The sequence below is a fragment of the Drosophila hydei genome, unplaced genomic scaffold, assembly GCF_003285905.1.
Source record: "Drosophila hydei strain 15085-1641.00,03,60 unplaced genomic scaffold, DhydRS2 tig00000149-arrow-pilon, whole genome shotgun sequence".
In the NCBI taxonomy this organism is placed as follows: Eukaryota; Metazoa; Arthropoda; class Insecta; order Diptera; family Drosophilidae; genus Drosophila; species Drosophila hydei.
Window position 1 is genome coordinate 4,289,748 of NW_022045678.1, and position 18,280 is coordinate 4,308,027.

At 36.3% G+C, this 18,280-nt stretch overlaps 1 protein-coding gene across 8 annotated transcripts in view; it reads right to left on the reverse strand.

Moving 5' to 3' along the window:
- Positions 1 to 330: 330 nt before the first annotated feature.
- The window catches only part of LOC111592664 (leupaxin), a 31,900-nt gene continuing 13,950 nt past the window's right edge, over positions 331 to 18,280 (reverse strand). For 4 of the 8 annotated variants that reach the window (XM_023305021.2, XM_023305019.2, XM_030223170.1 and 1 more), the window contains 7 exons: positions 14,826 to 15,001; positions 14,550 to 14,766; positions 14,351 to 14,495; positions 14,206 to 14,297; positions 13,989 to 14,137; positions 4,757 to 5,485; positions 331 to 951 (listed from right to left, as the gene is read on the reverse strand). In XM_023305021.2, coding sequence (XP_023160789.2) covers positions 685 to 951; positions 4,757 to 5,485; positions 13,989 to 14,137; positions 14,206 to 14,297; positions 14,351 to 14,495; positions 14,550 to 14,766; positions 14,826 to 15,001 — 1,775 coding nt within the window. In that variant the 3' untranslated portion in view covers positions 331 to 684. Of the gene's footprint in view, positions 952 to 4,058; positions 4,669 to 4,756; positions 5,486 to 13,988; positions 14,138 to 14,205; positions 14,298 to 14,350; positions 14,496 to 14,549; positions 14,767 to 14,825; positions 15,002 to 15,069; positions 15,128 to 17,324; positions 17,453 to 18,280 lie in introns of those variants that run through there. The other 4 variants (XM_023305016.2, XM_023305017.2, XM_023305020.2 and 1 more) reach the window with 3 other exon arrangements.

Below are 18,280 nucleotides of genomic sequence, written 5' to 3' on the forward strand. Positions count from 1 at the left end.
TAAATATTGTTAAGCCCAAAATTATAGTGAACAATTTTAATTGTTTCTTTTTTTAATTTATTCTAATACAAGTTGGTTAGATAAAAAAGATTTTTTATTAAAAAATGTAGAAAGCCCTAAAATACGGTTATAAAATAACTGTAGCTTATATTATATATGATTATTTCATTTATTTATTCCAATTCAAACTTATAATCCCATTTATTTTTGACATCCCTGTAAAGCTAAAAACTATTCCAAAATTTCACATTTTTAAATTTTTTAAGGAATATTGTTTGAATAACATTCCTTGGGTTTCCCTTAATTTCCCAAAAATAAAGGCCTTGAAAATGCATTATCGTAATAATTTTATTTTGAAAGGGCAGAAATATCGTTGCGCCATTTAATTGGCAGGGTATTAGTGTCGTGTAATTGATTATTTTGACCCGATCTGGTCTGATCGGATCTGATCTGATCTGATATACGTATGTATATCGTGTGTCCAGTGTTAATTTAATTACTAATTTGACTCGGTTATACAAAGCACAGATGAACTCTCGTAAAGGTAAGTAACGGTACATTGAAGTGACGTGAATCGTACAAAAAAGAAGAAGCAACAGCATATTAGGATCGTAACTCTATATATGTATATAGTTGATGCAGCACACACGTATATATATGTGTATGTGTATGTGTATGCCCAGCTCAACCGAATATCTTGTCGAAGCAGGCGTGGCAGTAGGGCTTGTCCTTCTGCTCCTTGAACGTGCCCTTGTTCAGTTGCTTGAGACAGAAGGCGCAGACGAAATGTTCCGGATGGAATTTCTTAAACATGGCCGTAATGCAACGGCCCGTTATGGGCTTCGAGCAGCCGGCGCAGAGCGAGCCGCGCTTGGCGTGATAATGTGTCTCACAGTACGGCAAGCCCTCGTGGTCAAAGAACGAGCCACCCTGGAACGGTTGCCGACAGTCCTGCAAGACAGAAAGAAAGAAAATACAATAAATAAATGTAAGATATTCATCTATATTAGTTTTCATAATTTTCGACCTAATGGCACAATTAGGCTGAGTGTAACTGCGCCATCGGCCTGATCTATTTTCGAAGGTGTCTGCTCTGCAGGTTGCTCAAATTCAAATTAAATGCTAATTACATTCATAAATTAGCTGCCAGCGAGCAATTTCGAAAATGCTGAGTCTCAAATGTGCCAAGCGAAATATTGAAATGGCGATTGACAGACGCTTTTGCACCAGTGTGCACACTGTGTAGCAGCTATTCAAATTTGGCATTATTTTGCGACAATTGAATTTTGTTTTGGAAAAACATTTCTCAAACAACAACAACAGCAGCAGCAGCAGCAGCAACAAGAAGAAGAAATCGCATTAATTTTAACAATAACATTTTGCGCACGCTTTTGGCTAAACGCCAAGTCGAAACGCATAGATATAGAAATATATAGAGCTAGATAACTGCACGAATTTATATATATATATATAGATTATAATATATGGTAGCAATTAAATAATATTGGATAATGCAAAGCTGGAAATGGACTTTAAAGCGAACATTTTTGTTCGAGCTACTTGATACGATGTATAGCTATATAGAAATATATATATCAGTAGTTCAGAATATATATATATTTACTAAAAAGCTTTCTCCTCAATTTCTTCTTTTCACTTTCATCACATTTATAAAATACTAAAACTGAATATGAAATTTCGATTAAGATTGTTCTTTTTATAGAACTATTAATTATATTAAAAACAAAAAGCTTTTCATTGTTGTTTATAACAATAATAGCAACTGCTCTTGGCGGATGTGAACAACTCGTAGATACCCTAAGCACTGCACCAGGCTGCTGCGCAAGCCACGAGCAAGCTTTAGATGTATGTGGACATAGGAAGCTAATCAATAAATCAATTTATCCAAATCTAACTATACTTTACTTTTGTAAAAGCAAGATTAAATTCAAATGTTTTATTAGATCTTTGAAATGTGTCTATAAATATATAAATAAATAAATACTTCAGCAACGGGCTGAGAACAGAATTGAGTGTATGTACTTAGCTAGGCAACGTCATGGTACTCAATAACTAAATTCTTTAAGATCAGTCACAACAGCAGACACAGATTAAAACATTTAAATAAGACTACTATAACTTTGAAATTTGAAAATTCTCTACCTCAAGCTAAGTCAAGGACAGAGTGGGGAAAATGTTGATAACAATTGTAGATGACGATTAAGTTTGACTGAGCATAAGAATATGGAATCTATTCTGCCTCTATCAACCAACTATATGCGGATCATAGGTGCAACGAGTTAGCTATATATCAAATGTATATATAGCAAAAGCTATTTCCAGGTGTATTCGTATATCTGCCAATGGTAATAGGTGAGAACACAAGTTTAAGTTTATCACTTGAAGTAATCCATAGTAAATTCAATCTATAATCGAGGAAGTTGAATGTGTTGAGTGTGGAGGCTACGGCTACAAAGCAGGGAAACAACTTCTGCAATGTCCTGCTTCTGTGCACGCGAAGGCAACATGGCTAAGTGGACTAAGTATTAAAATACAAAGGCTCAAAGCAATCATCAAATTTTTAGAGAGTCAACTAGAACTAAGATCAAGAACTTAAAATTTAGAATTAGTTTTAAGGATCAAAGATTCTGAAATAGCGCAGCTAAAGTCTAAGGCAAATGCAGCTCGAACGATTAAAGCTAGCTGAAAAAACAATTAAAGGTCATGAGAAGTTCATCTGAAAAGAATATAAAGGCCAAGAAAAAAACAATATTAAGCTAAGGAAGATATATGAAACATAAGTGTGTGGAATGAACCCTTTTTAGGTTCATGTAATCCGTCGATAAGATTTCGAAGAGTTCTCTTATTTACACAATTTGGATATGGACGATAGAGTCGCTTCTTAATTGGAGAAGATTGGAAAAATCTTAAGCTGAACTCAGTGAGAGACGCAGAGATAATCTTAATAGGAATTGATGAAGACAGCAATAATCTGAGATTTAAACATTGTTAAAAGTCTATTCATGTTGACCCTAAGGTTAAGGTATGCAAATAAAACAAAGGTGTTCTTTGGCACGATATATCTTTAAAGTTTGATCGAGTGCCAAATGTTTTCAATATTCAGTTCAAATAGAAAACGATCTAGAGTTGGAGTTCTCAAGAGTCAAGAAGCTGTCATTGCAATAAATAATTACTGAGTGATGGAACTGCTTCGAAATAAACAGAAATCGGAATTTTCGGCATCCAAATTTAGCGCTGATATATAGGAAATATTTAATTGGAATTTCCAAAGAATTTTGAAAGAGAATCTGTTTGAGTTTCTATAAATATGCACAATTTGAAAGATATGCATGCCGCGTATTTTAGTCAAATGACAAATAAATAACAAACTTTTACCTGAACCTGAACTCCTTCAGGGGGCACAGATTACTTATGCTAGACAGACGGGAATTATTGGGGCTGCTTCGATAGGAAAGTGCTCGTGAGTACAAGCAAATTGTTATACACATTTATATACACTCGAAATCATTTGCTAATTCTGTTTGTGTTTTATATTTGTGAGCGAAACGTCAGCAACGAAAATAGTTTCGATCGCCAGCGGCCGGGGTCAAGGGGACTATGATGGGGATGTTTGGTATTGTTGCTAATCTAATCCGAAAATCTATGTAGCAATAGTGTAAATTGTTTGCAACTGAACAACAACAACAACAACAACAACAAGCACAACAATCGAAGGTCGTGGCACAGGCGACATTCCAGATCAAGGTCAAAGATATTGACACTGATCTTGAGCTGCGGCAAGGTCTGGCTGGATCGGGACTGGAACTGGGACTAGAAGTAGTCAAGAGCAACACAGTCCAGATCCATTTGCCAAGACTTTTCATTGCATGTTTTTGTTGTTTTTTGTTTTTGTTGTTTTCTATTGTTTTTCATTTTGTTGTATTTTTTTAATTTTCAATATAATTTAATTATTTAAATTTTATTTACAAAAACAAATTACAATATTGCTTCATAAATGTTTAAATTTAAAAAATACCTAAAAACTTACAACTAAATTGCATATAGAAAAGTTCAACAGTTTCAAAGGGGCGGGGACTGGGGCGGGGTTACTCTTAACAGGGACGCAAGCCATGGCCTAGGCCATCATAATAAAGGGGCGGACATGGCCGACCCGCCCAGTTGCCTGGTGGTCAGCCGTGTCCAGACCCCTGCAGAAGCTAGAGGGGGGGTCAGATCCTTGAGTTGCTGTTGTTGTTATTGATGCTGCTGCTGGATGGTGGCAGGTGGCAACAAATCGAGGCAAGCGCTGAGCCCCGACAATATTAAAAAGAATTTTCACATTTTCAACGAAAATAGCCCCCAAAGAGAATGGGACAGAGTGCGACAGAGAGGGAGGGAGAGAGGGAGAGTGAGACAGAAAGTGGGACGCAGCTGCCGCTGGGTAAACAATTTTATGTAGATACAATTTGTATCCGGACGGGGGCTATTTTCGTGCTGCTGAACTTCAACAAGTTGTTGCTGCTGATGCTGCTGCCGCTGCCGCTGCCGCTGCCGCTACTGCTGGGTGATGGACGCCTATTCCTCCTCATCGACGCCCACACACTGCGGACAAACTGGCTTGCCCTCCATGGCATAGAAGGACTTGCCGCGCACAGCCTTCTTGCAATCCTAAATATCATATCGCATACAGAATGGAACAAAGATGTAAAAAGAGGGCACAGTAGCCAGATAAGTGCGAGCTATGGTAGTTGCTTACCCGGCAGACGAAGCAGTCGGGATGCCACTGCGAGTTCAATGCGGAGATGTAGTTCTCCATGATGGCACGATTGCAGCCGTTGCACTTGGGCGCAAACATCTCAAAGTAGTCGTTGCGGCAATAGGGCTTGCCGTCCCGCTCGTGGAAGCCGTCCTCGCCGAACTGCTGGCCGCACTGGGCGCAGAAGAAGTGCTCGGTGTGCCAGGTCTTGTCCAGGGCCGTCACGCACTTGTCCAGAATGGCGCCGTTGCAGTAGGCGCAGCGCGGACTGAACAGATTATGATAATCGGGCTCGCAGTAGGGGAAGCCGTCGCGCTCAAAGAAATTGCGCGTGCCCAGCTCCTGGCTGCAGTGGTTGCACGTAAAGTGCTCCGGATGCCAGGTCTTGCCCAGGGCGGTGATCACCTGGCCCACGATTGGCTTCTCGCATGCATTGCAGCAGCCCTTCTGCACTGTGTTAACTCCCTGACGACTCATATTTGCCTGCAAATTACCAAGCATACAATCCAACTGATCCTCGCGGCTATCCTCGACTATGGTCGTCTCCTCGATCGTCTGCGTCAGGTGCGCCTGCTGCTGTGTGCCCCGATTTGGCTGTGCGTAGTCCGTCACCTGCTGTTGATGCTGATGCTGATGATGCTGCAGCTGCTGTTGCTGTGCTGTTGGGCCCGTCGAATGCTGCTGCTGCTGCTGCTGATCGTATGCACCGTTGCTACCGTTGCTGCTGACCTGCAAGAGCAAACAAATATGCACACATATATAAATATGGGATGTTAGTTAAACAGCCAAAATATGTCCATGCTTATCCGCTCCGTGTTCTTACGTCGTTGCTCGATGTGCTCGGCTCGACTGAATTCAATTTTATGCGCGCGCCAACAGAATAACTTTTGCTTTTTGCTATTTTTCCTCGAGACGCGCCTCAACAACATTTTCTTACAACAAAATTTGTTGCCGTTGTTGTTGTTGTGGTTGCTACAGTTTCTGGTATATATGTGTGTGTGTGTGTTTTTTTTTCTTATGTGTGCTTCGTTGCGCACGACGCTCTTCTCATAAATACGCGCCTGAGCAGCATTTCTAGTTGACGTAGTTTTTGTTCATTGCCAAAAATACGAAAAAACCAAAAGCAAAAACAACAAAAACCAAAACAACAACAACAACAAGAACAGCAACAACAATTTATATTTTCATTTTTCGTCTGTCTGTCTGCTTAGCTGTTCTTTAAATTTGTATACGAATTTTACTTGTGTTTCTGTTTCGGCGTGTCGTTCGAGTTTCCATTTCAATTTTCCAATTTTCTTTCATAAACTAAGCACATGTATATATATTTATATATATATATATATATATATATATATACATATTTATATATATTTTTTTATTCTGTTGCTGCTCTGTTGTGTCTATAAGCAAACTAACCTAGACGCCTAATTGAGTGCTATACTCTGTGTCTGTGTTCGTGTGTGTGTGTGTGGGCGTGTGTGTGTTTGGCTATCTATTTAACTAGAAATACCAGTGACGTTTTAGCAGCAGGAGGCGCCCAAAGCTAAGCATCATATTGTTATCTAAGTGAATGAAGCGAGTTTTATATAGACAACTTTATATCTATAAATAAAAAAAATATATAAATATATATATATATATATATATATATATATATATATTTTATATAAATAAATATATATATATATATATATATATATATTTTTTATATATATATAATATATATATATTATATATATATATATATATATATAATCTTGAAAACTATTTAATTAATTTTCTTTACTCTCAAATTTAAGGTGATTAAAAAAGTTGAAATAGTCACAATTTTTGCCATACTTAACGGTAAATTAGCTATCTTCAGCTTTTACAGTCTTAAGTATGCAAAAAAATCCAGTCTAAACATAGATTTATATTTATATTTTTTATATTATCATATCGATAACAATCGATATTACAAGAATAATAGACTTTATATGCGCAAGTTAATCGAGTACATTTTCAAATAATGGCTAGCACGGCACAGCCTGCCATACACAGCAAGTATTTTCACTTTCAGAGCTTGAACAATTGTTTTTTAACTTAAGTAACGATAAAGTGCATATAAAATAAACTATTCTTTAATTTAATGTGCTGCATAGGAATTGAATTAAAATATTTTTTATGAGACTAACTTTCAAGTTTTGTAGAATACGAAAATAAATATATACATCTACATATATATGTCGCAAATTGAGTCAGTTTGGCCAGATTTTTTTTTAACTATGACAAGTTTCTGGTGCATTTTCAGATTGACAAATTCTAGTCGCTTCTCTTCGTCCACTGACAGTCACAACGACCCGGTTCGAATGACCTCAATAGCCATCTCACTCTCACTTGGCTACAGCTGCGACTGCGTTCAGCAACAGCTATCTTTGTCTCACTCACACCGAGTGACAAATTGAACAAACAAGCGTAAAATCAAGACGCAAACTCAATTGCATACCTCCACAAATAAATATTAATATATAAAAAATTGCGATTTGAAGCATTCAACATTTATGATTTCTAAACTCAATCACAATATCTTAAAATAAGTAATTGATTCAATAAGCATTTTCAATAAGGAAGCGCCCATTGCTGAAGTAACCCGCGCTACGCTACCTTTGTTAATATGATTTGGTTAATTTCTTGTTTTCCTTTGGCTTTGACGGCTTTTTGCTGCTATTTAAAGAACGCAATGTTTGGATACGTCTGTGATCAAAAGCTCATTGCGGCGCTATAAAACTGAAAGCTGGCCAGTTGGCCAACAGGATTTCCCCATAAAAAGCGCAGAGGGACGTTTGGCACACGCTGGCCAAAACAGAGATGCAGTCGAGTTGCTTACTGAAGCAGAGGCAGGGGTAGGGGCAGGGGCAGCTACTTGGGGCAGGAAGATGCCAAGAGGAAATTTCGATCAATGAGCGATGTTTATGAATGGGGACAGAGACGCCTACAGTGCGGCAGGCACAGCCGCTAAAGAGCCCGCACAGACAGACAGCAGATTGCCAATTCGGGGCGGCAATGAAAAAGAGCATAAAAATGATAGTGTCTATATATATAGAGAGAAATAAATATAGACACACACACGCACACACACAAATGGAAGAATATTAAAAAACGTGTTCAAAAATAGACATGCAAATGATTTGCAATGAAAAAGCAGAGCAAAAAAGCCAAAAGCAAAATCAAAAATAAAAATAATAATAAAAATGTGTTGACAGTGGTGACCCAACCGGGTGGCGGTGGCAACTGGTGGGGGCGCTACCAACTGACTGCCAGTGCCGTGTGGGCGCCCAGCGACCCCCTCTCCAAGCGCCACAAAGTGCCCAAAAGCCAAAGCAGTTCTGAGGTGCCGTGTGCAATATTGTTTATATATTTCTCGTGTATTTTATTTTTTGCGCCTTACACACATACACACACGCATGCTGCACACACACTTGCTTAGAACAAGCCAATTTCATTTTCATATTTATCATCTCTTTGCGGCATATCAACAAAAGTCACGGACACGCCAAGACTCGCAGCGATGGCAAAAATTGAAAATGATATTAAATAATTAACAGACACGGCCACACACACACACACACAGACACGCACACACACATTCACTCACTCATATATATATTCAGATATTCTTTATGATCTTTCGTCAATGACATTGAATTGCAATTTTCATACTCGCCTCCCACTTTCCCCCATCTTTCACCTTCTAAGGCGCGACCCTCAAACAACAGCCAACAAAATAGAGAAAAAGAGAATATAATTAATTATTTATTAATTAGTTGCTAGCAGTAATCTAAGCAACAGCCGAGGAATCTGCCAAATTAATTGCATTTCAACGCAATTTGCCAAAATTGAAAAGATTATCTTCGAGTTTCACATTCAGAATTTCCTTTAAACATATTTAAATAAATAAAAAATATATATATATATATAAAAAAAAATATATATATATATATATTATAATTAATAATTATATATATTTATATCTATTAGCCGTCATTCTATAACAAGTGACTGTGAAATTGTATTAGTTGCGCTTTGCATTTAAATGGTCGAAAGTCCCCGACTAGATAATACCCTAACTTGCGAGGAGAACTCTTCAGCTGATACATTTATAATATCAATCGAGTCTTAATATTAAGAAGAAATCTACTAAACATTCCTACTGTTCTGCTATGTAATAATAGAATATATATTCTATATATTACAGGTTTCTAGGGCTAAACAATGTCTACGTCAACAACAAAACTTTAAAATCCCCCGCCTCTACTTTTACCTCCGACATACACTTCAATCACATCCGTTTACCCATTTATGATATCAGATATTGGGTACAATATTACATTTGTAACATCCTAGCGCAATATACATTTGATGTCTGATCATAGAAGAAACCGAGTTTCGCATTCTGTGAGATTACGCTCAGGCTTCGAGTTTCAGATTATTCAGCACGCTAAAATTATTTGAAGTGTATCTAAATCGAAATATCTGGAAACTACTATAAAAACTTTAAAGAGTTTTTAGACAACATTCAAAATTAAATAGTTACAAAAATATTAATAGAAAGAGATAAACTTAACCAAGAGCTATTGAACATTAGATCAAAAGACACCGAAAATGTGCCAACAATAAAGGAACTTGAGAATAAAGTCAACAAAATATTAGAGGCAATAGTAAACAAATGTAACATATGTAACATATGTCAGCTCTCCGCTAGTGGGCGTCGACATGTCATTTTTTGTCGACCTGTAAAGAGTCTGAACAGTAACTCGTATGCCCAATTTGTAGCCTCAAAACTGCGGTAGATACAGTTTAACCAGATTTTCCACGCTCAAAATTGGCGTAGATACAGCCACAATATCTTTTTGATCTTGTGTTGTCAGCGCAATTATTCGTTCCAAATTTTAAGTATTTAACACTACAACTAGCGTTTCGCATATACCGGAAATAGTTTCGAAAAAATCTTAACACTATCAGACGAGGGTTACCACAAATATATATTTCAAATTTCAAGTCTTTAGCTTAGATTGCACAAAACCAATATACTCATTCAATTTTGTGAATGAGTAAAAATCGTATTTTTCATGAGTATCCTGATGGATACGAATAATGTTAGATTAAATACTTGCTCTTCTCACGTATCGACTGAACTGTCCAGAATAAATATATGATCTATAATCTCGAGCAACTAAAAACTGCTTAATTATTTATTATATTATTTTTATATTTTTCAACTGAAAATTCAGCTAATTGTGATGAGTCCAGCTTCAAAGGAAAGCAGATATAAATTGTTCAGAACGGAAGCATTTTCTTCACATTTTATCCCCAGATATATATATAATCAGGATATATAGGCTGAAACACTCTTCAATAAGTTATATTACACAAATGAAAGTGCGATTGTACGGTAAAATGATTGTTTTTAAAATAATCATTAAACAACGAAGCTACGGCATGTGCCCCATATGAATAGATCGAGATATTTAATATTCAAATATATATGTATATATATATATTATAATTCGTCTCAGATACATTGCCCTCTGCACGACATGTTTCACTTTAGTCCGTCTAACACTTAATGGATTGCCACTGCTTTATTATGCACTCAGGCTAATTAGTCGGACAAGGAATCGTATAGCTGCCAAGGACAGACACTTTATGTACTCCGTGGGAATAGCTGTGGGCCTTGACACACAATATGGAGAATACTTGAACAAAAAACTGGGCAGCTGTTGTTGTATTATTGTGGCTGCTCCGCTGTTGGCTTATATGGAACGAGCGCGTGCTAGACGGGAAAAAATATACAAAAAACAAATGACAACAAAATGCAGAGCACATCTGCTAAGATATATCATCATCATCCATCCGTTGTGCACACTGTCAGAAAGTTCTAAAAACAAATGTCCGAACTACGAGATGCGGAAAAATAATATAAGTCCCAAAAATTTAATACATAATCAACAGAGATAGAACGAGCCACAGATGCTTAAATACCCCATCAACTATTTGATGTAGTTGGAATTAAAATTGGATTTGATAAATAATAAAAAGGATTCGTAGATTATTAACTGTAGCGTGCACCGAAGATAATCAGTCTTGAAATGCTTGCAGCACACTGAACTACAGAAAATAGTTATTTGATGTTCTATATATATTTGATTATATAAATATATATACTTTTATATCATACGAGAGATTAATTTAGATATAATTGATTTTATATGTGTTTAGTTCAACTAGCAGAGAAATCAACAAAAATGTTTCCATTGGTCAAAAACAGATTTTAGCTTGTCCCTTTATGCGTTACATAGTTGATAATGAAATTATAATACCCTCTACTTTAAGGGCATTCAAATGGCAAACAGCTAGTTGAGCATATGGCGATTCAATAAGCGCAACAGTTTTGTTTACTTTATGATCACTGATTGATTGTTTTATGGACCTAGAGATACCAGTTGAGTATTTATGGTAAGATATATGTGCCTCTAGATGCTATAAATCGCTCAAATATGACAATCATTTGAGCACCTAGAGACCACCGTAACATATAGTATATGAATTTATGCAGCAATTCATAGTTCCACCTTCAATTTGAATTAACATAAGTCAAAGTCAAGAACTCAAGCAGACCGAGAAAGAGAAAGCGAAAGCGAGCAAGGGAGAGAGAGAGAGATATACAGATATGGTACAGGTAGGGGTATACGTAGGAACGTGTATATCATTAGATGTGCTTGAGCGATATGCGTCACACGATTTGACATGATAAATTTGTTCATTTTACAGTTTTTATTACCTTTCTGAACAAGTCAAATGCGGATGAAGCCCAACAAATGTTTGAGTTTCGTTTAGTTAGTGCCAAAAATATGTAGAGGCTTACGAGATTTTATGTTACAAATAGAATATAAAATATATAATACATTCATATATCTACATATACAATTCTGTTAAGCGAAAATGTCAAAGTGAATAACTTTGCTGCCTCGGAACATAGAAAACAATCAAGTGCTTCAGTCAAGCGTAAAGTATCGACTAGAATATACCCTGTACCTAGATCATTTTTTAATGAGCATCCATTTTTTAATAGATAATCATGAAAAGTACAATCATGTAAACCCACCTAGCATATGATATATTTTATATATGATATATATAATTTGTTCCCTATTATCACAATGAAATGAAGACACGTATCAGCTCGACTTGGTCCAAAATATTTATAATTAACGATAAATTGTGTATCAATATATTTATCTCATTATATAAATCAATGAAGTCCTTCTTACGATGTTGATTTAATCAATTGAAATCAATCTTTAATTCTATATTCACAAATTCAACAATTCAATTCTGTTGATCGAGTATATATATATACAGCCCAACATTATATACAATTTAGCAATTTTAAATTATGTTTCATAATTCATTCAAAGATTTTCAAATTCAGTAGTCAAGTACTTATTGAGAAAACAAGAGTTCTCCAGGAAATACAGGAATACAATAATAACGTTGTTGGCAGGAAATTTTAGAACAATAATATGACGCAGCTCTATTCAGTTCGGGTTTCAACAGCATTTAGTCTTAGAGTTATTGCAACTGAGTGCGATTTATAATTTCATTCCGAAAGCTATTGCTACTTGCTTTGATAGAATAAAAATAGAGATGTTGGATAAGGCAGTAAGTTGCTTAGCTAATTAGGTGTATTCTCTAATTAAGAGTATTATCTATGCATATTTCAGAAATGTAGTGCCTCGGCTAGCATTGCATAGAATGTCTTACGTTTCAGCTTAGTCAACCCTCGTTTGCTGAAGGCTGCCTTTGTTCAGTCAAAGGAAAATCAGCTCAAAGCAGCCAGTTACACTAAACATTGCTTAACCTAAGAGGAGTTATTGGTTGATGCAAATGTTACTTAAAATGCTAAGATAGATCAACTCAACAAAGAGTTACTGAACATTAGATCCAAAGAGAACAATAATGTGACAATAGAGGAACTTGGAAAATAAAGCAAAAATGACAGAGGAAGTAATAACAAAAATAAGATTATAGAACATAATATTATATAGAACAGATAAAAGCGCAGCTGAAGAACAAAGATTCTGAAATATAAACAGAAAGTTTAGCTAATGCTCTTAAAATCAAAATACCCAGAAATGAGATAGAAATCAAGGAATCTATAACATCAGACTGCAAATGAAAAGAAACAAATATCTGGAACGACTATCGACCAGATTTCGGAAATGCGAAAGGCGAGTTCTTTATGGGTATCGATAAGCTTTACTTATGGAAAAGTTCGAGCAACATGAACTCTATATTTATCTAAAAGATTTTAAAAATGAAATTCGATAGGCACGATACAATCTCTTACTCAAATAAATAAATATTTTGGAAAACTTTTATGGAATCAACAATTGATGAGGAATAATTGAGAGTTGGAAAACTTGAAACTGCATTGTGGATCATGGTTTAGCAAGTGCACTCAACGAATCTTCACACTCATACCAATTCAATTGTTTTTAAATTTTTATTCATTTAAATGAAATTAGTGGGTAGTGAATTGGTTGGCCCAATCAAATAGTTCATTTAAATTTACCCAACTAATGACAAGACCATAAGCATAAGAATTTCGAAGCGTATTTAAATATAATAATATTTTTAAAACTGACCAAATATTGAAATTTATACAGTGTTATCAAATATATATAAATCTAAAAATAAAGAATTACTCTTGGCGTCACAAACGAGTATAATATACCGATAGTTTATTAATTTTGAAATGAATCTGAGAAAAACAGTTTGAGCCTAAATCAATCGCGCTTTTATAGGAAATACCGTAAAATATTTCGTCTTTTTTCTATACACAATATAATATATGTATATTAATATTATTGGGAATAATATTGGCCAACTAGATTACAGTTGTCTGTAAACTATATCAAAATTAAAATTATGATATTTAGGAAATTTTAAAAAGGTTTACTAATTTATGTATATGACATCTCTATGTACCTTGAAAATTCAGTTTATCAATAATTGAACTTTACTATTCATATTATTCCATAAATTTATAACAACTCTACTTTGGATACTTGGGTTATATGATCTGGTACCGCAGTCGTTTCAATTGATTGTTTAACATAGTTAAGGGCACTATCGCAATCCTGGCCTTATCCCTTTCGCATTCCTTTCTGATGTTGTTATATTGACTTACCTTAAATTCTGACAGAGAAGCCATTAAGTCATCCAACTCCTTGGTGGCCTGCGATGTGTAACCTTGATGCTGAGCAACTTGCGCTGGTGCTGCAAGATTTGGCGAATACGAATCCTTCTTCTGCACGATTTGCTCCTCAATGGAACCAACTACATAAAAAGAATGATTTGAGTAAGTCTGTTCAGTGTAGAGTATTAAAGTAAACTTCGCACAGTACCTGGTCCATCGGGACCCGAAAGTTTTTCGGTTTTAGTCTCCCGCACCGTGATAGTTACATGTCGCCCGGGCGTAGGCGATTTATGTGCAGTTCTAAAAGACAAAATTGAGATACAACTAGAGCTATATACGAGCAGAGTACGTACCCGTTGGGCACAGCGTAAATATGCGCGTTATCCAGCTCGTTGAGTAAGCTATCCATAGTGGGTCGATCCTCCACCGAAGCGTAGCTGTTAAAGGTGTTGTATTTGGAGACGGGTGTGCTGTAATTAACTGGCACCTCAACTTCGGCTGCAATGTGGACAATGGTTAGACGGTGACTTCTTATAGTTTCATCTGACTCACCCTTACGCTCCACTCCGCCGTTGTTGTAACGCGCATTCTGCAAGTCCTGCAGCAGCGAATCGAGCTCCGACAAACCAGAACTATTCTGTCCATTCGTATAGCCGGAGCGCGGCAGCGATCCACTGCCTTGATGCTGATAGCCATTGCTCTGCTGGCCGGAGCCGTTGAATTCGGCTGATGTGGGTGAGCGCGTTTCCACGCTGTAATGCTCCTGATACTGCAAAACAAAGGAGCTAATGAACGAACTGAAATCAATTCTAAGCCATTGCCACTTACCACTTGCGGTTGCGGCTGCGACTGTTGTGCTTTGCCCCTTAAACTGCCATAGCCGGGCGTGTTATCTACAAATTGTTGCTGCTGCTGCTGCTGCTGTTGCTTCGACTGAACAATTCCATACTGCGGCTGTGGCTGCTGGCCCGGCACGCTGTTCTGCAAGTCGGCGAGTAGTGCATCTGCAAGAATAAGACAAAAACATCATTCAATATGGATACCAGACGCTTGTGGCACATTCCATAGCCACCCAGATTATCGTAATCGCCATAGTTAGCCATGGCCTAAACGTTGCTGGTCTGACGCATAGCGCAACTGATAGCTGCTGTCCAAACAATTATTCACTTGCCTTCACTCATATATCTAGCCAAAAGTTACAGATAAGAAATATCAGAGCTTATTCGCGTTATCGGCGCATTCAAGCAAGACTAAAAACTTAAAGAAAATTCTCATTTTTTGGGCTTTTATAGTTTAACTGGGTTTGTGTCTTAACTAAGGTGAATAATATATTAAAAAGCTTTGAATTCAATAATTGAACTTAACAATTTAATAATTTTTATTGAAATTCTTATTGAATAAATTGTTGAATGCTCATTTTTTTATATTCCCCACTTTTTTTAAGCCAAATATTAGTCTACACAAATATGTATGTATGTTCCTTATAGGGCAAGATTTAGCAACCAAAAATCAGCAAAATAGCAAATGATTCTAGTTCCAAAGACGTAAGAAAAATTGAAGTTCCATAACGTTTATTAGCATTGAAACGGAGAGTTATAGATTATTTTAGAGAAACTTGATCAGTGAGTCCAATTGCCGGACTTGCGTGTTTCAAGCTCCTAATGGATTTCCAGATCTATGCTATAAACAAACGTAATAATGGAATATCCCGAAATATGAAGTCTTCTACATATTGTTTCATCTTTATTGAAACTGAAATTCAAAATATGAAATAAATTTCAAGTATATACAAATTTATGTGCAAATTTGGCCACTCTAAAAATATCTAAGGGATATGATTTAATAACTAAAATATTTTTAATCGATTTCATTAATAATTAAAAATTAAACAATTATTTGAAATAAACTTGATATGCGCCTAATATAGGGTATCTAGTTCATGGAGGTTCCCAGAACGATACGTTCGTATATACGGACAGGGCTAAGGCTCCCCTGGCTCCTAATCAGAATTTATACACTTCGCAGAGTCGGCCTGATCACTGATCACTGACTACAAATATGTACATAGTGGATGTAGCTATGAATACTGTCACAACACCAAAACAAGGCACAGCAGTTATAGTTGTGAGCCTCTACAGATCGACAGATTATATGCATTATATATTCTTGTACACAGTGCCATAGTAATTGACAGTGTCATTGATAGTCTGACAGCTATTAGCTCAAAATTTAATGACTAGAAATTTAATTACTAGAAAAGTTGAAGACTTAAATACCATTTACATCCTTTGTCTAGCAGTTAAAGCAGAAGAAGAAGTGAAGAAGTATTAAGCAGTAGGTCGCGCCTAACTGCCACATTCTTAATCAAAGCAGATCATTAATGAAACATTATCATTTTTTATACTCATTCAAGAAGTGCAGGGGCATAATGGTTTTGTCTTGATGTCATTGAAGGTGGACCCTTGTAATTTGGGTAGTATCATAAGATAGTGTTAAGATGTTACTTATCTACCTACTAGGGGCGTGGCAGCTCTGGAAATATTGTCTGGTATGTGAGAAAGTATTAGTCTTCACAATTGGAACATATCTGCGTGTTAAAAACTAAATATTAAAATGTATAGTGGATATTTATGGGACCATAGGGGCGTGGCGAATCGGATAAAACTGTATCTTCCACAATTTCAGAGCTGGAACTGAAAATGTCATTTGTATTGGCACATTGTGAGTTACTGTTTAGATACTCTACAGATCGATGAAATAAAATCTGAATATATGCTGTTTTCTACAAATTCGGGTATATCAATATATACCAATACCAATAGTCAATACTTGAATTTCTAATATATAATTGTAAGTGCAACTCGCAAATATCTATATCTACTAAAGCTCTAGAGATTTATTGTTAACCTTCTCTATTAATGGAACAACAATTTTACGCCCATTTAGGGCCGTGTCATATAGCAAATATTCTGACAATTACGTTACCGTAGACGTTACTTTTTTTCCTTATAGAGAGCAGAGTAACGAAAAGTTAAAAAGTTAAAGCTAAAGTTAATTTAACTTTTAATCAATTCTAATGAAACACGCATTTGCTTTCCATTTCTCAAACGAAATTTGCTCAGGTTTCTGCTCAGGTGCATAATTCGAAATGTTTTATAAGCTATCGAAGTGTTTTTGTAAGAGTTTTGACATGTCATTTATAATGTTCCGTCTAGTATTTGTACACTTTCACCATTTACACTTGAACTTGAACTCGAGCTTCTCATTGCTGTCTGGGCTATGCCCACATATGATAGTTCGTCACGCACTTGTCAGTTGTGGACTTACCCAAACGTCTCTCAAACGCGCCCACTTTGAAGCAGTCGTTGAGGGGCGTGCTGTGGAACGACGATGATATCAGTTTCGAAGACATTTAGTTAGCCCGAATAGGAATTTGGCCAAAATCGATGCAGATGCTGAACGAGGTACAAACGATTCGATTAGTTCCTTTAATAGAAATGTCTTCGTAGCTTCAGCATATTTCAACAGCAACAACAACAAAACTGTGAGTTTGAAATTTAGTTGCCAAGCTGCCTGGAAACTCAATCGGAAAGCAGAGCCAAAAAGCCACGACTCCCACACCACGTTCAAAATGGACATAAGCAAGGTAGCAGGGGACGGCAGCGGGGGCAGAGGGTGTAGCCGGTGTGGCAGAGATCGAACAGTAGACGAGGTCTACACACACATTATTTCAAATACATTTATACATTTGTTTTTTGATATGTTTCTCGTGGGACGAACTAGTCGAACGAGCTAAAAATCGCGCCAATGCACGAAATATCGCATATATGATTATAATATAAATATATATAGGGTGTGTGTGTGTGTGTGAGTGTGTGTGTGTGCTTCGTTGTAGACATATTTGATCACATTAACGTTGTTTGCATTATGTTTGGCTATAATTTGACTAAAAGCAACAAACAAACATAAGTGCGTGTTTTGGTCGAGTGTGCGCGGCCAGTATATACCCTGTACCCAGCCAAGAGCTGTCATGCACGCACACACGTATATACAAACAGACACACATACACAATAGCCACATGTTGTTGTCTGCCCTATTTCGAAGCATGTAAAATTTATTTTTAAGTATTATTTACATTTTATTGATATTTCGATATTTCTACATTTTTCAAATCTTTTTGTGCGCTTATTTTGTGTATAGAAGTTGCCTCTAATTTATACAACTTTGAGAAGTAAAAACATATTCACAATAGGACAGTGTAAGTGCTGAACTGATCTTTAAG